The sequence below is a fragment of the Clarias gariepinus genome, chromosome 25 (genome assembly GCF_024256425.1).
Source record: "Clarias gariepinus isolate MV-2021 ecotype Netherlands chromosome 25, CGAR_prim_01v2, whole genome shotgun sequence".
Classification (NCBI taxonomy): Eukaryota; Metazoa; Chordata; class Actinopteri; order Siluriformes; family Clariidae; genus Clarias; species Clarias gariepinus.
In genome coordinates, this window is record NC_071124.1 from 24,306,533 (window position 1) to 24,330,520 (window position 23,988).

General features: G+C 42.2%; 1 protein-coding gene across 12 annotated transcripts in view; it reads right to left on the minus strand.

Moving 5' to 3' along the window:
• ptprfb (protein tyrosine phosphatase receptor type Fb) overlaps nt 1-23,988 on the minus strand; it is a 149,787-nt gene that overhangs the window by 104,126 nt on the left and 21,673 nt on the right. For 11 of the 12 annotated variants that reach the window (XM_053486094.1, XM_053486093.1, XM_053486092.1 and 8 more), the window contains exons 1-2: nt 13,166-13,490; nt 3,734-3,928 (exon numbers count right to left, since the gene is read on the minus strand). In XM_053486094.1, coding sequence (XP_053342069.1) covers nt 3,734-3,830 — 97 coding nt within the window. In that variant the 5' untranslated portion in view covers nt 3,831-3,928; nt 13,166-13,490. Of the gene's footprint in view, nt 1-3,733; nt 3,929-13,165; nt 13,491-23,988 lie in introns of those variants that run through there. The other variant, XM_053486083.1, reaches the window with a different exon arrangement.

Here is a 23,988-nt window from a genome sequence, read left to right on the forward strand (position 1 = left end):
GTGCCAGGCCACGTTTTATTATATCACCAGGAATAAAATTCCAGCGAAGTCATTATCCCCGACACGGCATCCATCCCGCTCCTTAAACGTATTGCAGCATCCATCAAAGTGCGAACCGCGACACTGACGAATGTCCGGAAATGACATTAACTGTCAGAAAACCTTTGTGATTTATGACGAGCGTAAGATGGCTTCGCATCGTCCCCGTGCCAGAGGGTTCAAGGTAAGTTAATTCATCAGCACATCCGAGTGATCCTTTGCCTACGCGACCTGAAGAGCGGAGCGTGATCACGGGTCCAAGACTGGAAACAATGATTGTCTTTTGCCATTGAGTGGTACACGAGCACCAGTGCATCTCAATTAAGCTTTTTTTTTTTTTCTTCATTTGTTTGCTTATTTGTTTACATATTTATTTATACATCCATCCGGACATTTTAAGCAGCGGAGGGGCGGTTGGAGACCCCGGGTCCCCAGGTGGGCATCGTGTCCACAAATTGGATTGTGTGTTTAAGCGTCCGCACGGGGAGCGAGACAGACGAGACGAAGGAATTGATTCTTTCTAATTAAAAGTAAGCGTATCAGCGCTGGAGTGGCACTCGGGATGTAATTCTATTTAGCGCACAGCTGTGATCTCCAGCCCGGGAACGAGCCAGAGCGGACGGACGGATGCACGGGCGCAGAGGGAATAAAAAGAGAGGATTGGACAGCGTGGAGGCGTTTGAAATGGACGAGCGAGGGGTCGGCGGGGGTTAATGACCGGAGATTAATGGCTTAATTATGCTGCGGAGAGGCAGAGATCCAAACACTGAGTCGTGGCCTGCATTCGGCAACAACATCAGCATCGTCCTCCGTCCTTCACACAACACTGGCCATTAACACCAAAACTGAGAGAGAGAGAGTGTGTGTGAGTGTGTGTGTGATGCTTATCACAAAATGCACCATTCTGTCAATTGTTATTACACAACCACCTTCGCGAACAACACTCAATCACTCAGAGAGGTACAGATCGAGTAGACTAACCAAAGCCAAGGTTACGGCCAGGAAATGCTCTAGAGCCGATTCCTGTTCTTCATCATCATGTGTTCATTATTCCTCTTATATCACTAAAAATTATTAACAATAAAAAAAATTTATTGTATTTTTTTCCTTTATTAATCGCAATAAACGCCTCTGTCCTGAGGATTTACAGAAAAACTTCAAGTTACAACTTTACCTCTCACTCTTACAAAGCGCTAACACTGGAGACTCCTTCCTTAAATCCATGTTTGTTTGTTTTTTATTTTAAATCCATGACACATTTTTTAAATTTTGGTATCAAAAATTTACAATTAAAACATAGAATATCGTGATCACTTGCTTTAGGATACGTGAAAAAAGTTTGGATGTGGATCATGCTGAGCTTTTATATTTAGTTTTGTTGCTAAAATACGATACAAAAAAAAAATTAATTAACTTCACTTTTTTTTTTTTAAATAACTAAAAATATCCAAACAATTACAATTCTGAGTAAAAAAAAGTAATCGATAACCTAAAAATGTATATTTTAATTAAATTGAGTTGCTTTGTGCTTAGAACTGTGTAAAACTGAGTCATAAACAAAAAGCCAAATTTCCTGATCAAATTAAATTAAAACTTTTTTAAAACAACATACAGTATTTTTCGCTGACGCAGCTCTGCAGAGGCGTGGAAGAGGAGCTGAATGTATTTAAAGCCGTGTTGGTGAGGTCGAGCTGCTCCACCCTGAACGCTGGCTCCTCCACCGTATAATTCGCCTCCTGATTACAGACAACAAAACGCTAACACCCGCTGTTTGTGGTCGCACTCGTTCCATCCCACGCTATTCTTAGGGTTTTACTCGCTTAACTCGCCGTGTGGGACGCGTTCAGGACAGAGCAGGGGTCTGAATCATCAGAACCGGTTTACACGCTCGCTGTGCGTCTGTCATATAATTATGATTTATATGATTTTCTATAAATTATAATTATATTTTATGCATGTACATTTTAATATTTTTATATAAATATTTATAACTTATTTATATATGTAAATATTTACAATATTGATGTATAATTTTTTCTTTTTTAATTTATATTATAGGCTGCAATCTTTTGGACTTAAGTTTTCAAAAATTTTCAAAGTGGTTCCTTATTTTTATAAAATCGTGTTACAGCACACACGCACATCTCAGGAAAGTGCACTGCAATACATGGACTATATTACTAGATGTAATATTTAGCTATATATAGCAGACACTTAAAGACTTTTATTAAGACCATGTGTTTGGAAAGTTGGCAGCATACAGAAGCAGCAATTTCGGCGAGATAGATTAACCCTGTGGTGTCCCGTGTGGCGTTCCTCAAGCAGGCAAACACGAGCTTAGGAGCGGTCGGGCTGAGTAAGAAATAATTCCTTTACTGTGTAATTTTTGAGTAACGATGGTATAAGTCTGAGCGCAGGATCAACACAAGGTTAGGAAGCGGAAAGCAAGTAACAGGAAGCGGAAACCAGGTGAGGGGTAGCGACAGGTTCGTTAAAGGAAGCCGGAAACCAGGTGACGGGAAGTTGGAAGCACTTCACAGTAGGCTGGACGCGAGTTACAGGAAGCTGGTCATCCAGAGAAATAATCGTCTCTAAGCCATGACCAGGTCAAAACCCAGACTCAAAGCCTCAAAACCCTGAATATGTGTGTGTGTGCGTGTGTGTGTGTGTCTGTGTGTGTGTGTGTGTGTGCGTGTGTGTGTGCGTGTGTGTGGGACTTTTTAAAGCTTAAAAGCCACTCACAAGGATAAAGAACCCGCGGTAAGGGGAGCGATCCCGGGGGCCAAGCACCAGGCAGACGTTTATCAACACCCTATTATTAGCATCTCCGATTAAACTTCAAGCAGCAAGTCTATTTTCAACTCTATAATTAGAAGATCTCAGCAAGGAGTATTTCTACCTAAATTTAATTTGTCTCAAACTACTTTTATTTCACCGGAAATGTCTTTTATTTTGGTTGTTGTTGTTGTTGTTCCCTTCAAATATTTACTACTGTGGGGTTTTAGGTTTTGATCCAATTCCTTACAAAAAAGAAATGTGTGTTACGAGGTATTTATTTCAACCCACTGGAGGCAATGACAGCGTAGTAAGCACGATAAATATATGAGGGAAACTGGTTGTGGAAAATTTATTTTCTTTAAAAAATCTTAGTGTAATCAAACATAACTGTTCATTAGAGTAAAAAATAAAAAATAAATATAAGAAACTACAAGTGCTTAAGAATAAATTAAAAGCAGCAGCACTGTATAGAAAGGGGGGGGGGCAAAACTTTTACGCAGACCGTTTCTTTTATTATCCCTATTTAAATTAATATTTAAAAACACTGTAGTATAGTACGAGCTGGTCCAGGCCTTGAACTGGTTAATTCTGAGACAGGAGTCTAGCTAGCATTGTTAGTATTGAGTTTTTTAGGGAATGTGAACGGACAGTAACCATGGAAACGCATCAAAAGTGTCCGAAACACCAACATTTACCTCAGATATGCTGATGCATTTCTCACAGAAAGGACTATACTGCTAAAAATGACACTTTTGAATATTTAGCATCTAACCTGATTCCCACCGTGCTGAGAATGAACCTGGACACGCACACACACACACACACACACACAGAATACACGTTTAATTTATTTTGTGGCTTTCTGTGCAAAACCGTGAGGAGTTTAGAGCAGACATTTTGGCGGCGGCGTACTCACTGTCGGCGTGGGAGCTAGCGGCCGCGCAGCCGAGCAGAAGCAGGACACAAAGCCAGCGAGGCGTCAAGGGCACTGAGGGGCAAATATGAGGCACCATGTTCCAGGTTGGCACTACTTCTTCCTTCTCCTCCTCCTCCTCCTCCTCCTCGATGCCGCTCTTTCCTTCCTTGCTCTTATGCAATCAGCGGCTAAAACCTGAAGAAAAAGACCAACACATGGAGTTTAATCACAGGAGGTCGAAGGTTAACGAGGGAAACAAACACTTGTCCAATTAGCGTCAAAAAGCTAAAACCGGCGGCACACCAGGGAGCGGGTCGAGGACTTAACCTCTGACCTTAACACACTTTAGGATATTAAAGTGACCTCACACAGATGCCACACACACACACACACACACACACACACAGACAAAATGTTTATTTTAGGCTTGTTTTTTTTCTGTATTAGGTGTCATCCTTTGTTCTATCTTTGATGGCTCACCAAATAAATAAGTAAATATAACTATTTAATTAGTACATTCTATTTAAAAACATAATTAAAACAAATAAAACAACTATTAAACTTAAGTAAACAATATTAACTAATAAAATAAATATATAAATTAGGAATATATACATAACTTTTTTATGTAATAAAATAAAAAGTGTAATTTTTTAATTAAACAAATAAATAAATTCTATAATACTTAAATAAGTTTATAAATAAATAACTAATTAAACTGAATTAATACAATTAATAATCAAACCAAAAAAAAACAACATAAATAAACAAATACATAAAAATAAAAGTTTACAATTGCATTATTTTTGTTGATTTAAAACTACTCATACTGCTACATTTAACAAATTTCCGCTACGTAAAAAACACGGCGCATCGATCACGTCAGCTACAACTTTAAACTTTGTAAGTAATTTAACTCTATTGTTGTCCATTATGCTGAGTGTTGTAGACATTTTATGGAGCACATGTTGACTTAAGGATAACTGGTGGCTGACATGGTCAATGTAAAAAGCTAAACAACACACACACACACACACACACACACACACACACATACACACAGAGAAAAGATCTGAACGGTAAACATGTTTCATCTAAAATGATGTGAGCTTCACATGTAGCTTCACAGAAGGCAGCGTGATTATTCTGGGGTTCACTTGGTATGTGCAAGTGAATCAGTGTGTTCCGTAAAAAATATAAATCAAAAACACGTCACTGCGTTAACATTGTAGCGTCTCGACAATTGATGTAGCCAAGCGGCTTCTTCATTTTGTTTCGTTTTCTTTAACAGAAACAAAGTCTATTTTTTAGGTAAGGGAAACTTAAAATACTACATGCCTTCAAGTCATTTCCAAAAAAAAAATAAAAAAATTTATTAAAATTTGCATTTTCCTAGCATGTTAGCTCAAGACTTGTTAATCGATATTTAGCATGTAGCTCATAAAAATTTTAAGAAAAGAAGCTTATATTCTAACATATAATCATTCTTTGCTTCAGGTAAGGTACACTGGCAGGATGTTGCCATATGGCTGACTGGAGTGTAGGAGGAAAGAAGAAACAGAATGAAGAAGGAAGATCGTGAACGTAGCACATTAGCATGTTAGACTGTAGAGACTGGATTTAGAATACAGCGTGCTCTTGGTGAGGTTTGCGGTATGGCGGTGTAACGGTGTGTAGGTGTGCAGGAGTAAGCGTCACGTTCAGACAAGGTGATGCGCAGGTGCTCAGTCCACCTCGGACCATCTGCTTCTGTCTTCCTGCTGAAACGCCAACCACGGAGATCTGCCAAAAACTGACAGCGTTCACACGGATATATAGAAATCACACATTTCCATCCAGACTCGTACAGACATGCTCCGATCATACTAGGTGGGGAGTGTGTGTGTGTGTGTGTGTGTGTGTGTCTGTTAACATGTGCTGGATGTCTTTGTATATGGAACAAAAAACTTAAATAGAGGGAAAGAAAGAAATGATTGAGTTCGGGCTCGGGGTGAAATGATAAAACAATCGTTTCGTGATTTCTGGATAAATTTGCATCATGATTGTAATTTAAAAGCAAATTTCCAGAAAAATGGCAGCTTGATGGTTTATGTCCATCGATCAGCCCTGACTTTAATACCCCGACAGGATCACCGGCACCCAAGACTCACCGGGACCAAATCCCGGCCTGTTCGGTCCGATAACTCATTAAACAGGTTTTCTAAGAAACTCATCATAAGGAAAGTTAGATGTTTAGCGATGATGCGCTAACGTTTTTTGGTAGCACCGGAATCACTAAACCGCTGCTTAATGATCACATGCGCTCGTCATGCATCAGGTTCAGACACTCTGAATCCGTCCTGGGGCGACATTCTGTTCCGTATCTCGTTACTTCGCTCTCACGAGCACCGAGCAGTAGGAGTGGGTGGCATATTTAAACCCGTCGCTCATCAGCGAGACGCTCTCTCTTTCGTACGAGACAATAGCGTCAGTGTGTAGCGCTGGAGAAACCTTTGGCGCTTCCGTGAACCCGAGGAGGTGTTTGACGAGTTCGTTACTCGTGTCACAGCGCCGAAAGGAACGTCAGAGTTCCTCAGACAAGGCGGCATGTGAAGTTTTTACAGCTCTGCTGACAAAAGAGCGCCTGTGTGCGACGGGATAACAAAAACGACAAAGAGTGACGGCAAAAAAACACCCGCGGTGTTCGACCCGCTCGACAAGAACGAAAGTTCAACAGGAGAACACACTGTAACAGAACGCAAGGACATCACACAGCACATGTGGGCGACTCTAATCGCGTAAAGACGCAAAGACGTAATTACACCCAAATAACTAGAAACGTATTGGCACGACACCCAGTTTGAACCGGATTCTCCAGGGTTCTAGATCATGTCTTTTAGACTCAACTCATCCCATGGGTCTCCACCACAGGTTTTAAATCTAAAGCTTACATCAAAAAAACCTTCCCTAGTACGTTATTATGATGGGGCGGGGCTTAGATAGTCAAACAGGCGGGGCCCCTTTCATGATTATTTCAATACATGATATTATATGTATTGAAATAATCATAATAGTTTAGAGAACTCTGGAGTTAAAACTTTATATTAAAATTTTTATTTTATATATTTTAAAAAATAATGAAGAAATTAAAAATAATAAATTTTATAAAATATAGAAAAGTATTTAAATTCGTATTATTTATTATTATTTCTCTATTGGTGAAACAAAAAAAATGTTCATTGCAAAAATGCAATTAATAAAATATTTCTTTTTGATTAAATTAAATCTATAATTATAATTAAAGTTTTTTTAACTAAATTTTTTAGAAATTTATTTTTTTTTATCAGCAAAAAAAAATCTAATAAATGTTTGAAAATGGTAAAAAAAAAAAACATTTTTAATAATAATATTAAAGTTCTTATTAATAGTTTACAAAAATCGTTAACAAAAAAAAAGAAAAAAAATTACTGAATATTTTTATTGTCAACTTTTTGGGGTGGGGGTGGGGGTGTCAAAAATGTCCTGAATAATGATGTAATATTCTGGAATGTTTGTTAGTAAGATCTGAACTGAACCCCGCCGTCATCTGATAGAGCCACAAACTGAGATCATTAAGATTTTAATTAGAAGAAAGGAATCATTCCGTTATTAATTTATTCACTGAATAATTATTTTAGTGCCGTCGGCGCTGCAGGATCTCGCAGGAAAATAATTTTTGATTAAATGATTCTTGACATTAGAGCAGCGTGAGACGAGGAACAAACAGCCCTCGATAACGTGTTTGGTGTCTTGTGTCTTCAGCACAAGGTGAGAAAGAAAGAAAAAAAGAAAGATAGAAAGAAAGAAATCTCTCTCTCTCTCTCTGTCGGGAAAGAAGAGTGACAGCTCTCACTTCCACGAGAGACGTCACACTCGAGACTTAAGTCGAGCTGCTTGAGTCACACAAACACTTCCTTGGGTAAATATTTAATCAGTCAAATGTGTGTGTGTGTGTTTAAAGAGCAAAAGCCAAAAAAAAAAAACATTAGAAAAGAACAAAGTTAGAAACTGTAAATCCGTTGCATTCCAGAGAACGCTGGGAGAAAAGTCCTGTTCAAATCGTTTATAAAGTGATGATGAATTACAACACGACTACAATAAGGAAGTGGCTGCAGGAATAAATTCAAGATTTCAATTTTGCTCAGATTAGTAAACATCTCAAAAACCCCTCTAGTCTGTTAAAAGACAAAAAATAAAAATAAAAGCGCAACAAAGAAAAAAGAAAAAAGTGGGCAAGAGAGTAGAGACGCACCGATTCTAATTTCTTGGCTAAATTCCTTTTTTTTTCTTTCTTAAAACTTTAACTGATGACACACAAACATTTTTGTAACTTTTCTTGAACGTTAAATTCCAAATTATTGTAAATAAAATCAGCTCCAGCTTACAGGACAGAGAGACAAGAAAGAAAGACAGAAAGACAGAAAAGAAAGCAGACTTGAAAAGTAGTAGAAAAACAGTTAATGAAAAACATGCATGAATTAGACAAAAGAACCTGGGAAAGAAGGAAAGAAAGAAAGAGCCACAAAGTAAGAAGGAAGTAAAGGCTGAAGATAAAAAAGGGCAAGAAAGTAAGAAAGAAAGTTATAAGTTTATAAAACAAAACAACAGAATGAGATAAAGGAGAAAGTGTAAAGGGAAGAAAGAACTAAAAAGAGAGAGAATTAGACAGAAGAACGAGTGAAGGGTAGCGGTGTTCAGACCCGAACCAGATAGAGAAATGCTGCAAAAGAGAGAGAGAGAGAGAGAGAGCGATAGAGAGAGGGAAGTGTAACGTGAGCGGGCTGTGAGTAGAGGAGGAACGCGGCGCTGTAAAGGAGACGTTTTCACACCATTAGCACCTTCGCTGTAATCACGCTGCAGCTGTGAGGCTTTTAAAGAATCTAAAAGAGGTTTAATATCGAAAACGAGTGGAGCGATTGCACAGCGGGAGGAGAGCGCGGAGATCGATACACAGCGGCCATTTTCACTCCTTTATATCGACAAGTAGAGCCGCAGAACAGCGAGCAGCAAACCGCCGACGTCCTCGCTAACGGCCCAGACACCTGGCGAGGGGGGGGCATGGTGGGGGGGCTGAGGGGGTAGGAGGAGGAGCTTCATAACCTCTCACAAGACTCACATCATCACACCTACCACATGGGTGCCAATATTTAATTTCAATCTCTCACTACAGATTTACAAAGAAAGAATCAAAGAAAAGACTGGGTGGAGAAACGGAAAGGAAGGAAGGAAGGACGACGATGGACAGAGAAAAAGTTTAGATAGAGAGGAGTGTAAAGGGGAAAGAAAACAAAAAAGGAACTAAAGTAAAGAAGAAAGGAAAGAAATTTTTTAAAAATTTAAGAAAAAAAAAGAAAGAAAAAAAAAGAAAGGAAGGAAGTGGATAGATAGAGGAAAAGGTATAGTTAGAGAATGGTGTAAAGGGAAAAGAAAACAGGAAAGAAAGAACATTAATAAACTCCAGCACCATGCCCACTCTTCTTTCTTTCTTTCTTTCTTTCAATCTTTCCCACTTTTCCCCTCAATTTTTGGAATAATTTTTCTTATTCATTTACTCTCTCTCCTATTGTATATCCATTCATTTTCTATCGTCCCATCACAGCACCAGTTCTCCTCTGCACTTGCCAGAGTGCATTAATGGGTCACACACACAAACACACACACACACACACACACACACACGCACACACACTCATATACACACACACACAGGGTTCAGTAATGTGGTGAGGTTCCCACGGCTGACGGAGTCTCTGTGACTCTGATGCTGTGTGTCAGTGCAGTCAAGTGTGAACACACACACACACACACACTCACGCTTACACACACACACTCACACACACACAAACACAGGAGGAAGAAAGGCTTCAGGGTCTGAGCTCTGCACTGCAGCACTGTGTCCAAGTCTAATGCTGAGATTTCACTTCACTTTATTACACTCTCTATTAAACATGATGTGTTTGGACTAGGGGAGGGGTAACTGGGGAGAAGGGGAGGGGTAACTGGGGAGAAGGGGAGGGGGTAACTGGGGAGAAGGGGAGGGATAACTGGGGAGAAGGGGAGGGGTAACTGGGGAGAAGGGGAGGGGGTAACTGGGGAGAAGGGGAGGGGTAACTGGGGAGAAGGGGAGGGGTAACTGGGGAGAAGGGGAGGGGGTAACTGGGGAGAAGGGGAGGGGTAACTGGGGAGAAGGGGAGGGGGTAACTGGGGAGAAGGGGAGGGGGTAACTGGGGAGAAGGGGAGGGGTAACTGGGGAGAAGGGGAGGGGTAACTGGGGAGAAGGGGAGGGGTAACTGGGGAGAAGGGGAGGGGGTAACTGGGGAGAAGGGGAGGGATAACTGGGGAGAAGGGGAGGGGTAACTGGGGAGAAGGGGAGGGATAACTGGGGAGAAGGGGAGGGGTAACTGAGGAGAAGGGGAGGGGTAACTGGGGAGAAGGGGAGGGGTAACTGGGGAGAAGGGGAGGGATAACTGGGGAGAAGGGGAAACAGTGAAGTGGAAGGGTGTAACAGTAAAGAAGGGGGTAAATTTGGTTGGGAGAGGGGTAACAGTGGAGGAGAGGGAGAGGGTAACGATAACTTTTCATCTCACACACACACACACACACACACATAACATATTGTACGTTACTGAGCTCACAGTCACACGGATGCAAACTCTTTCCACAAAGACACCACAAACACCAGGAACGACAGAGCGACACAGAGAGAAGAGAAACGACAAGAAAAGGAATAAGATGATGAGATGAGAAGGATAGAGGGAGGAGGACAAACACACATGGAGTGAAAGGACGAATAAGCAACAGGAAATAAAAAGAAAATGACAAATGGGACAGCAGAGAAGAACGAACAAGAAAGAAAGAAAGATAAGAGAGGAGCGAGTCGTGTGAATTCCCGTGAAGTGTTTATGAATAAAGTCTTAAAAATCATAGAACTAATTACACACTCGAGCCTACACTGCTCGTTTAATGAGACATGTACATGTGTTTTGTGTGTGTGTGTGTGTGTGTGTGTGTGCGCGTGTGTGTGTAAGACTTTAAAGCACCTTTAAAAAACTAAAGCGGCTTAACTCATGAAAACATCTGCACCGTTAACCCCGGAGCCGCGCATCACATCTGCTGCTGCTGGATCACCACACAGGAACGACGTCGTTACCGTGGAAACCAGCCCCGACGCGGAAGACAGATTACAAGTGCCGCTTTAAACTACGAACTGGAACTCGAGTGCAAACCGCCAGGTTGCATCAATTTAAGGTAGCGACAGGAGAGGAGGAGGAGCCAAGCTTTTGAGGGCGGAGATAAAAGAATCGCGCTAAAGAATCGCAATACGTAACGTAATACATTTTTTCTCTCTTTTGCGTTGCGGAATTGTGGGTAATCGTCTCCCCTGCTGCGTCTCCTTATTGGACACACACACACACACACACACACACACACACACACACACACACACACACACACACACACACAGACAGAGACCCCTCCTACTTTCGCCTTTACAGACACACACACACTCTTTCCCTCTGCTCTACACAGAAACACTGATCTGTCGCGATTCTTTTTAAAGGTAATGTGCAGGTTAATTTGTTTTATTAACCTGCATTTGGATGCGGCTGTGGAACGAATTATTTAAGTTTGCATTATTTCTTATGAGAAAATGATTTGGATTAGGAGTGTTTTGGAATGTGAGCCCGCTTCCGGAACGAATTATGATTGCAATCCAAGGTTCCACATATATACATATATATATATATATATATATATATATATATATATATATATGCACAGGATGTATAGCTATTACCATAGACAATCAGGATGCCGGACAGGCCACGCCCACAACATGGAAACATTTTGAATGGAAATGATTTAGTATAAAATAAACAACTATTTTGGAGCTTTGAGTCGCCTTGACGTTACGGTCAGGAAAACTGCGCCTCACTTCCCGAGCGCCAATTTTCCAGGACTTGACAGACGTCTGGAATAAGTGACGGATTAGCGTCAGGGAGACGACCGCAAGGAAAACTGAGCGCGCAAAAGACAAAAGGGGGGGAAAAACTGAAACTGTGCCGCGGTTCAAAGTCTGTGGTTTTTACCAGCTCATGTGAGGAACTACATTCAGAAACGGATAAATTATGTGAAGAAGGAAAATAAAAATCCCCGGGTAGTTTCAGGGAACGTTCCGGAATATTTAGGAAGACGAGTGCGGAGTTATTGTGTTGTGAAAACAGCGCGAGAGGTTTCTGTGAATCTGAAGCGAAGGTGGTGTGAGAGCTGGTGAATGATTAACAGAAGTGAGAGAGAGTGTGTGTGTGTGTGTGTGTGTGTGTGTGTGCGTGTGTTTGTCTTTGCTTAGAGGAAAAACTTTCTGAAGCTTAACAAATTGAGACACGCGGGTCACCTTTTTACCTTAACGACATGACACAGCTGATTAAACCAAACTTACAAATTAATTAATTAATTAACTAACAATAAAGGAAAAAAATAAAGAAAAGAAAAAAAAGTAAGTGAAGCGCTCTCTCTCTCTCTTTTTTTTATTTACTTTTTAAATTTTTGACTCACGGAGACACTGTGACATCGTTGAGCAACGAACCTGTTGTGCAACACCTGCCTCGTTCACACGCCAAAAACTCAACTTTTAATTAACCAGCGCTTGTTTTTCGAAAAAAGACCGAGAAAGAAAGAGAGGAGGGGGGGGGAGGAAAAAAAAAAAAAAAGAGTAGCCGTCCTCACACCTCTGAGACGGTGTTTAAAGCAGACAGCTGAGCAATTACACTCCTTCACCGATCAGCTCTCGGATTACAGAAACTACAAAACGTCCTTTTTTTTACTACAGCTCGAAGACAGAAGGAGACACGAGGACGAGGGGGGGGGGACACTCTTTCATTTTCTGCTGTCCTCTTTAATCAGGGAGCTCAGAGCTCCAAAGTTCCAAACTCTGGAGAGTCAGGGAAAATAAAATAAACCTGAGACGAGATCGGCGAGAGAGATACGGGGCAACCGGACCGACAGGTTCCTGACGGCGGGGCGTCTCACCTCAGCTCGGGGGCAGTTAGAGAGAGACACAGAGAGACACAGAGAGAGAGAGAGAGAGAGGGGAAACCCGTGGTGGCACTGTATGTAGGGATGGGAAGGTGTGTGTGTGTGTGGGTCGGGTGAAGAGGTTGATGGCGGGGTTAATGTCCGGGCTTTAAGGAGGTCAAAACTATCGTTTCAGGCAAATAAGTTCAAACTGAAGGACAAAAGGAGACTCGCGGAAACGAGGCTCAACAAGCAGCACAAGCTCGAGTTTCACGTCACACACAGGAGCGAGACGAGGTGAAGAGAGAACGAAGGAAAGTAAGAAAGTCCAAAAGTTCCCATGAAGTGAAACGGCGCGACACGGCGCAGCTGAGCAACAGGTGTAAAAACTTTACTCACCCATATCCTTTAACGAAAAGAACGTCAAGAGAGAAAAACACAACAACAACAAAAAAAAAACACTAAAACGTGTAATCCTTAATCCTCTTTTAAAATGTGGGACTCCTAAAAAAAATAGTTATTTTAAAAAGAAAGTCCACGCTTTATGATCCTCACACGCTTTTACATCCAGGTAAAGCAGCGCAAAAATAATCCTCCTTTATATTCCACACCAAAAAGTTTCCAAAAAAAAAAAAAGACAGTTTTTAATCCGTTAAAACCCCGAGAGCTTTGAGTTTCTCCGTGTCGCTCCACGCTGTAATCAACTTTAAAGAAACGTCTGGTCTGAGATCCGTGTGCCTTCTGAAAAAAAAAAAAAAAAAAACACACACACACACACACACACACACACACACACACGCAAGCACGGTCCCTTCAGAGGACAAAGCTGCTTCACAATGTGGAGAGCGCCGGGGGGGACAGGAGCGAGAGGGGGCGGGGCCTGGGTGTGAGGTCACACAAGGTGGGAGTCGCTATTGGGCCTGGGAAAAAGAGGCGGGAAAAAGAGGCGGGAAAAAGAGAGGATGTGGCCCAGAAGGTGAATTCTCTATTTACTTTACTTTTACTTACCTGTGTGTGTGTGTGTGGAATTTGGGTGTGTGTCACATGACACAGCAGGAAAGTTTGCACAGCATTTATCAGACGTCACACGTTTAAAGTTAATCACGCAATCACTTTTTAATTGAAAGTTTTATTTAAACAGGATTAAGAGGAATTTCTTTGAATAGGATTATTATTCAGTAAAACCTTTTGTTAGTCGTTTTATTTGTGCTTTTTAAATATTTTATTACATTTAACAATCATTTTAAATAAGAAATTAGTAACAAAATTGTTTACTATTGCATTTTATCTTTTTTTTTTATATATATAAAATGATTATTAGTTTGTGATGTAAGCGTTAGGCGGGCGCGTGCACCTTAAACGGAAAATATAAACATAAAACTGAAATTAAAAAGTGAAATATAAACATGAACATGAACTAGCATCGTGCACGCTGTACCTAATAATGTAAATGTAAAAAGTACACTTGAAATGTCAAAGTAAGACATGGTTGTGGGATGTGATAGTGAACTAAAAATGTGCGAGCGCGCTCACTGTCGCATAAGTCCAGTCTCAGGACGGAAAAGTGGGACAGAGAGACGGAGAGAGAGAGAGAGAGAGAGAGAGAGAGTAACGTCCCCAAAGAGCTGAGACTGAGCATTAGAGAAAGCTTTCTGGGGCATAAACACACACACACACGCACAACACGACACACACACACACACACACACCGAATCTCTCAATAAATACCCTCGTGCTCAGCGATGTATAAAACCACAATTTTACAGCCACACAGACGTCTGAAACAAAACTGATAAACTGCTAGATAGGTAGTGCAGACAGACAGACAGACAGACAGACAGACAGACAGACAGCAAGGCTAACAAACGCACTGGGAGACAGGGAGGCAGGTAGACGGGGATACAGGTCAGCAGACAAACAAAAAGACAGACAGACAGGGGGGATGGCAGACAGACAGGGAAAAAAAGGAGGACAGACAGATACACAGGGACAGAGGGCGAGGTAGTGAAGGAAAAAAGAGAGCAAAAAAAATGAGAGACAGACAGGTTGAAATGTGTAACATGACTACTGCAGTGAGTTACTGGAGACGGACAGACAGGTGGACAAACAGTCGTATATAAAGACAGATGAACAGTTAGACAGTTGGGGAGACAGACAGATGGATGGATAGATAGAAAGGACAGGTAGAGAAAGAGACAGACACTCAGATATTAAAAAAAAGACAGACAGGTGAGTAAAAAGGCGTACAGATAGATGGCGAGAGCGACAGGTACATGCAGGTATGGACAGATATACAGGGTCCAGCAAACAGACAGACAGGCAGGTGTACAGACAGAAGGAGAGAGAGACAGACAAAGGAACAAGCCAACAAGTTATGGCGTCTCCAGCAGTGAGTCAGTGAGACAGTGTGTGACAAAGAGGTGTGTGAGAAACACATGAGCACACACTCACTGATAAGAACGCAGTAATCTGACCTTGGGTGTGTGTGTGTGTGTGGAAATTTAAAGAGGTAGGCCATGACAGAAAGGAAACACAGAGAAATCCTCTCACTCGTTTGAAAAATGTAAAAACGCTCGGCTTCGTATTAAGCTAATCCCAAGAAGGGGGGGCGGGGCGGAGCTGGGGGGGGGGGGGGTGGAGGAGGGGGGTGAGGGGTGACCGAACGTGCTGGGGAATGAGAAGGATCTTTTTTTTTCCTGTTGTTCCCCATAAGGATCCCGGTGGGTATAGACAGACCAGTGATGCATTCAGATAGAGCGATTAAGAGGAAGAAATGAAGTGAGGCGAGCTACTTCAGGAAAAAAAAAGAAAAAGAAAAAAAACACAACAGTGGCGCCACCACACCTGAGGAGGACGCGGGAAGAAAAAACATCAACGCCGGCAAGGTGGAGGAAGGGCCAAAACTTATGCTCACTGTGTGTACACCGAGCTGTACATTACCTCATTAAATATTGTGGCGTGGGCGGGGCGGCGGCTGACGACCAGCATGCCTTGCGGGGATGTCGGTGTGTGTTCACCATGTTGGGGAAAGGTGTTTGGGTTGGTGGCTTCGGCCCTGTTTGTGTGAGGGGTGTGTGACGTGTGAAATGTGCTCCAGTTCAAGCTAGTGCTGAATTGGATGTAGGCTCCTGAGTGAAGGTGCTGCTCATGCCTTACATGCTGCGTGCTTAATAAAGTACTCCCAGCCATTGCATTGGGTAGCAGATAAGCTCGCTCGTCTCTCCAGCATTCTTCCCGGCGTAAAAACGCTACATTGGTGTCAGAAGTGGGATGGAGAATAACGGGTTCGAGCGCACAAAGGAGGACCTTCTAAAAATCCAAGCGGGCCGCCGAGTAGCGGAGCGACTACTCGCGCAGAAGAAGCGTTTTCCTGGCGGAGCTAGCGCGAGCACACCACGTCAACCAACGCGGAGCGGGAAGCAGAAAAGCCCGGCGCTGGATCTCGGAGCGGAGGCTGGCGCTGCGCAAGAGCCGGAGCAAGAGACAGCTCCGTGCGCTGTTAGCCGGCAAAGCGAACTGCCGCTGCGCGAGGCCGAGCGCGCTGATCCCATATTGGCGGCACATCGCGGCGGAAGAGCCGAGCGACCGCCCGCAGCTCAGTGGCGCTTGGTAGGTGAACCTAGCCGGGGACAGGGCTACCCGTCGCGGCTAGGCCTCGACACCGCTTCCGAGATTCCGCGACGACGCCGAGGCCAGGGACCGCCGGACTACCACTGCAACGTTCTCAGGCCTGATGGACAGCCGGACTACCGCTTCAACGTTCTCAGGCCTGAGGAACAGCGTACACCAGCAGCCGCTAAACTAGCGCCGGGTGGACGGTTGGGGAGCCCCGCGGGGCTTTACATCGACTGTGTGCCGGACGGCGTCTTACTGCGGGCGCTCGTGGACACCGGCTCCACTGTTTCCCACGGGTTGTGGAACTGTGAACCGCTCATCGCCAGGCAGAAGGGGCGAATGGGCGTGGACACTCACGGCCAGCTCGCCTCTCCGATGTCATCTACCGGGTGCGGTTGGCAGGGCGGGCACGAGTTTTGCCCCACCGGGACCGTCTTGCGCCTCCACAGCCGCACGCCGGGGAACCATCGAACTCTGGAGGCCGGACCGCCTCAGGACTACATTCGCGTTCACCCCTCACCTGCCAAAGGACGCCGGCGTTCCCACCGCCAGCGCCGACCGCCTCCACGCCTCCGAAACGGAGTTCGTCATGGTGACCAGGGACGGTCACAGCTCGGGTGGGGGCAGTGTGGCGTGGGCGGGGCGGCGGCTGACGACCAGCATGCCTTGCGGGGATGTCGGTGTGTGTTCACCATGTTGGGGAAAGGTGTTTGGGTTGGTGGCTTCGGCCCTGTTTGTGTGAGGGGTGTGTGACGTGTGAAATGTGCTCCAGTTCAAGCTAGTGCTGAATTGGATGTAGGCTCCTGAGTGAAGGTGCTGCTCATGCCTTACATGCTGCGTGCTTAATAAAGTACTCCCAGCCATTGCATTGGGTAGCAGATAAGCTCGCTCGTCTCTCCAGCATTCTTCCCGGCGTAAAAACGCTACAATATTATTCAACCATCTATCGTCAGTTATAAATCCATCCATTTATCTATCATCCCTCCATCCGTCCATCCATCCAAATACCAATCTGCCATATACATGATTATCTTACCTGCTCTTACCTCTTCAGCACCCGTCCATCCCCCCAAACATAAATACAGCTGACTATCAGCCCTCAAACCATCCATCCATCCATCACTTATCTAATTACCTCATCCACTCGTTTAATTATCTATCAGCTGTCTAACCATCAAGGCATCCGTCCAGTCAAGCACACAGCTATCAGCCATCCATCCATCTCTCTATCATTCTCATAGCTATCTATTTGACATCTCAACCTCTATCCATCGATCGCTTAATCCATCCTTCCTTCTTCTATCCGGTCATCAATCCGCTGGTATCACTACACGATGTCTAAACATCAAACATATATCCCTCTTTCTTTGCATCCATTTAACAACACACGCATTCATCCATATATTCGTCTATCAGCTGTCTAATAAAGAAAAGTATCCATTCATCCATCCATCCATCCATCCATCCAGCCATTATAGCATCATTATAACATTATTATAGCATTATAGCCATCAATCTATTAACCTATCCTCAATCCATTGATCCACTTGGCATATGTCATATCTATAAATCCATCGATTCATCCATCAATCCATAAGAGTGACAGCTGAAACCATAAAAGTACTAGATGGATTTGTTTTTCCCCTAACAGTGCACATTTTTGCAGCTCACCATGGTAACTGTAATGAGTTTTATTAGCCCACTCAACAATTAGCATGCTAACTAGCGCTCACCAGCACTCTGTGTAAATGTTCCTGAAACACATCATCATGAACGTGTTCTTCTGCATGTAACCCGTTATTACCGCATGTTCAGACGGAGCCCTCAGAGGACGGAATGTTGGGAACATTGGGCAGAACGGTAGCTGCACTCGTTAGAAGCACTCGTTGATTTGCATGTTGTTTGTAAGATTTTGTCCGACATTTGCATGGAAAGTATATTTAGGTATTTAAATGCAGCAGACTCGAGCGAAACCACGCCCAGGTCCAACGTTAACCTGCAAAACAAGAAAGTTCACCCGGAGTTAGGAGAACCGGAGAACTTTACCCACAGCACATAAAACCTGTACAACCAGGTGGAGACTTAAGTCAAGTTGCAGCTTCCCGAAGGGATTAGCGGCCGTGACGAGGCGACAGAGCCGCCGGAAACAGCGGGAAATTAGCAAAGCAAAGGAACAATAGCTGCTTTAAAGAGCTCAGTTAGTTATTAGGTCTTTAACAGGAAAAAAAGGAAAGTAAGTTTATATTAGAAACAATAATAGGAAACGACCATATTTGGGTAAAGCTAAATAAACAAACAATAACATTAACATCATGCTAAACTTGTTATAAAACATTTTTATGAAGTTACATTAAATAACATTGTGAGGCAAAATTTTCATTACACAATACCTTTCTATAGAAGATTACATTTTAAGTTTTGCGCTAAACATTTACAAAAGGAAACAAAAATGAATTAACAAAAAGTTCATTTATTATGCTAAAAGGTTTAATTGTTTCTGTTTTTCAGTATTAAATACTTTTATAGAATAAAAATTGAAATGACAAATACTTTAAAAACAAAAAGTTAATACTTCTTAGTATTAAAATTACTTTTAATTAAAGAAATGTGTTTCGTTTCACATAAAAAAAGTGTAAACTTTTCTTTATTTCACTTCTTTTTTAATATTATAGTCGGCTTATAATCCATCTTAAAAATGACATAAATCGATTAAAGAAATGTAATAAATTCTTCTTGTTCTTCTAATACCATCCCCTTTTTATATTCCATGTTAAACATTAAAGTTGTAAAATTTTAACGTTTATTAATTTGTTATTTGCTATTTACTATATTATTTGTTTTTTATTTCAGTGTTAATTTTTTAACTAAAAAGTTTTTTTTTTTTTAATCAGAATGTACATTTGACATAAGGGCAAAATTTTAAACCCTTCAAATCATGAACATGTATTTGCGCCCAGCCCTTTCAGGACACAAAGTCTGAAGATTAGAAAACTCTGCATCGTCTCCACATCCACGTATCATACAGATATTTTATCAGAATAAACTATAAAGCCCAGGAAAAATAAAACTTTCACACACTTTGTACACACACAGAGATAAAATCATTAATGTAACATTAGGGTAAATCATTAGGGTGTAACAGAGACGTTTTCATCCTGATAAAAACGGCATTTTTTCTCCTCATGCTCAGGAGTTTTAAAGGTAACTTTACAAAACACTTACAAGTTGTTATTTTTGCTCATATCGAGTTAGCGCAACGTTACAAGGAAATGTGAAGTAACATTGTCGCTCGAAACAAAGAAAGCTACATGTTGGGCTCATTTAACAGCGCCCCCTTGTGTTTAAACTAGAAATATCACTTTTTGCACATTTATTTATTTTCTTGCTATAGCTTTATAGAAGGTGCTAATACTTCTGAAAAATTATGACATCTATTATTTGTTTAAATTACTCTTACAGGCAATCACAGCGTGTGTGTGTGTTTGTGTGTGTGTGTGTAATGTCGTAAAATAAAACTGAACACATGAAAAACTGTCTTCGCTGATAACGAACTACTGATGACACAACAACAAGGTGCAAACTAGGAATATCTGGCAACCTGGAATGGCATGTCACTTAGGTGGAGGGGTGGGTGGGGTTAGAGGGGGGTATTGGGGAATGTCAATTACACACATGTCAGGAAAAGATAAAGGTGCGAACAGTCGGGTCTAAAAATGGCGGCAATCAGGCCAAGAATGCAAACAAGACTAGAGGTGACACAAAAGAAGCAAAAATCCCACCCACCGATCCTCTCACACACACACACACACACACACACACACACACACACACACACGCCAAATGAGAGAGTAATCCATCACGGATGCCATTTGCCAGTAACGTCTTCTTTAACAAAGCCCTGACAGATGGGAGGAGATAAGAGTTGGTGTGGGTCTAAGTGGGAAACATGAAGAGGCGAAAAAATCTCACACACACACACACACACACACACTTATAAGCTATGAAAGTCACGTCTGCGCATTAGCCTCCTTGCTAGAGATGAATGATGGGACGTACAGTAAAGCCGCGCTTACCTTTTTCACCTTGCGCGTTCCTAACAATAATCTGTTTTATTTATACGCCGCTATTTTCTCCACCGTTTACAACAAGTAGAAACATTCAGAACACACGTAACACACACACACACACACATCTCGTGCATCCCTCATACCCATAAGTGGTTCTTCTCCACAAAGTTTTCTACACAACAGAATGCTCTAGAGATCTCCAGCATGAATACACTCCTGTGAGATCCTCAAAGAGTGTGTTGGAGTGGAAAATCTCGACTGATCTCAACCTCACTGAACCAGCACCTTCGGGATGTCGAGGAGGCTCCAGTTCCAGTTGAGTTCCAGTTGATCTTCCACTCCAACACACTCTATGTCTTTAAGGAGTTCGTTTTAGTGGATCTCACAGGAGCGTCGTGATGCTGGATAAGGGTTCAGGCCTCTTAGTTTCTTATACGCTAGAAGATCTAGTACAACGTCGGAGATCTCGAGTGTCCTGCACATGATGCTGAACAAGGACATGTGGTCGGGGTGCACATACTTTAAAATTTAAATAAACCCGATACGTTCTTCGGTTCTCCTCAGTCTTTTTGCCTTTTTCCTCATTTCCACAGACTTTCCTGTTAAACGCTGCTTAGGGTCTGAACTCTGACATCTTTTTCGACTGGAAAGCACGTCCCTGACACGGCCTAGCCGCTATATGGAAACGTACGGCCGCGTTTCCGGACACCACACGGCTCAGGCTTGACCTCGTATTTCGCCGACCTTCGGGGAAATCGCGCTGAAAAAAAAAACATGTCTTCAAAAGATCTCAGGGGTAATTATCAAAACCTCATGCTTACTCAAGTTTTCCAATTTCGATTGCCAAAGAAATCAAAAGCCCGTGAGTTGCTTAAGTGCACGACTAAACCTCTAGAAGAGAGAGAGAGAGAGAGAGAGAGAGAACGTTCAGTCTTTCAGCGCAGACAGGGATTAGCCCGGGCTAACACGCCGGCATTCTTGTAGTTCTCCCCCTCCTCTAATCCCGCCCAGACATCATGCTGGAACACGCTCGGGTCAGCTCGTCACAATGGAGTCCTGCGGATGTATGGAATAACACAGAGGCTCGCCGTACCCCCCCCCCCCTTAAAAAAAGAAAAAACATGTGCATACATGCCAGAGTGTACTTTAGATTCCATCAATCACACACACCGTCAGGCCTGGGGACACAACGTCCAGCGTGTCGCTCTTTCCAAGAAAGACATACCGGTGTTATGTTTTTATTCCATATTAAATTTGTATAAGAAATAATATAAACATCACCTGGCCAAATCCACACAGTCATGGCGTAAACAATAATACGTAAGATGACTTCTCGGGGAGTTTTTCCTTGCCACTATCAGAATTGTTATTTCTGTAAAGTTGATTAATCACAGAATATGACTGTGATTAACTGGATTAAAATCAACTGATAGCATCAGTTTTATTTTTACCTCTTAATGAGATTATTTGTAAATTATTTGCTGTTAGACTTGATAAATACGAACAAATACAAAGTGGTACAATTAATAGCTACATGAAGCAGTTTTAATTTGTTATCGCAATCTGTGTCAAACTGATGTAATGTGATTTTTCCAATAAATTTTCTATTTACTTTTAAATTACTTTAGTGGTTGATGTAGTTTTACAAAAACGTGAACATTTTGCCAACTTTCTACATTCTACCATAAAAGGCATCACACAAGACACGACATTTTAAAACTTCTTGACGTTAAACAAAGGAAACATAAGATGAGTATTTCATCTTTCTCCGTAAATAATCGATCATAGAGCTCTGTTGACAGAATAACTAAGGAAGTGAACTAATAAATGTAAAATAAACATACGGTGGGGCATTTTATATGGAATTATGATGATACAATAGCGTCAGGAATAAAACACCATATCACACCTGTTGTTTTCGTGTCATACTGTTTATGTGTTTGGTTACATGGAAACATACTGTATAATACACTCACGCTATAAAGAGTTACAGCTTCACCTCTGTCGGGTGCATCGCACTCACACTGGAGACTCCTTACACAATGGTTACATAAACACACTGTCGACGGAGCGAGCGAGCTGTTACTATAAAAACAATATTGATTAGGATCATGTGACTCGTCTGATCCATAAGAGTTGACTTTCTGAAAACTGGTCATGTGCAATACTTCCATCAGGATTTGTTCGTTCTGACCCAATGATGTCCAAAATGGTTGATACAATCCCACTTCCTTGTCAAATTTACAACATAACATCTCTGCACTTCATTAAAAAATTATATTACCTTATTAAAACTGAATAAATCATTAGTGAAAGCGTTTTTAAGTGGACGTGGAAACCCCGTGTCGCAAACAGCTGCGCTACGGTCAGAGGTGCTGTGACTGAAAATGACTCCAGAATTCTTCTGCCTGTGTATGGTTGCTGGATAAAGCGCCCCCTCTTAGTGTTTTCATATGCAGCGCACGCTCATCTACCTCCTCCAGCTGCTGCTGTCTGTAAATTTGATCCGGGCCCAGCCAAAATGTGAGACGAGCCCTAATGCAATTTCCAATTTCCCGACGTTCCGTTCCAGTGAGACAATGTGGCAGGGGTTTTCCCAGTGGGAAAATCTTCACATCGATCCACATGTTTGTAATGAGTTTTACATTACAATGCAACGGTGCTTTAAAAAAAATCAGGACACCTGCTCGACCAGCGTAACTCCCCAAAACACCCACTTATGCACCCTCACTCTCCAAAATCACCCCTTCATCCAACGTTACTCCCCCATATCACCCCTTCATCCAACGTTATTCCTCAAAATCACCCCTTCATCCAACGTTACTCCCCCATATCACACCTTCATTTAATGTTATTCCTCAAAATCACCCCTTCATCCAACGTTACTCCCCCATATCACCCCTTCATCCAAAGTTATTCCTCAAAATCACCGCTTCATTCAACATTACTCCCCCATATCACCCCTTCATCCAAATGTTATTCCTCAAAATCACCGCTTCATCCAACATTACTCCCCCATATCACCCCTTCATCCAATGTTATTCCTCAAAATCACCCCTTCATCCAACTATACTCCCCCATATCACCCCTTCATCCAATGTTATTTCTCAAAATCACCCCTTCATCCAATGTTACTCCTCCATATCACCCCTTCATCCAATTTTATTCCGCAAAATCACCCCTTCATCTAAAGTTAGTCCCCCATATCACCCCTTTATCCAATGTTAATCCTCAAAATCACCCATTCAATTACTGTTTTTCCCTAGATCACTCCTTTATCCAATGTTATTCCTCAAAATCACCCCTTCATCCAATGTTATTCCCCAGATCACACCTTCATCCAATGTTATTCCTCAAAATCACCCCTTCATCCAACGTTACTCCCACATATCACTCCTTCATCCAATTTTATTCCTCAAAATCACCCCTTCATCCAACATTATTCCCCAGATCAAACCTTCATCCAATGTTATTCCTCAAAATCACCCCTTCATCCAACATTACTCCCCCATATCACCCCTTTATCCAATGGTATTCCTC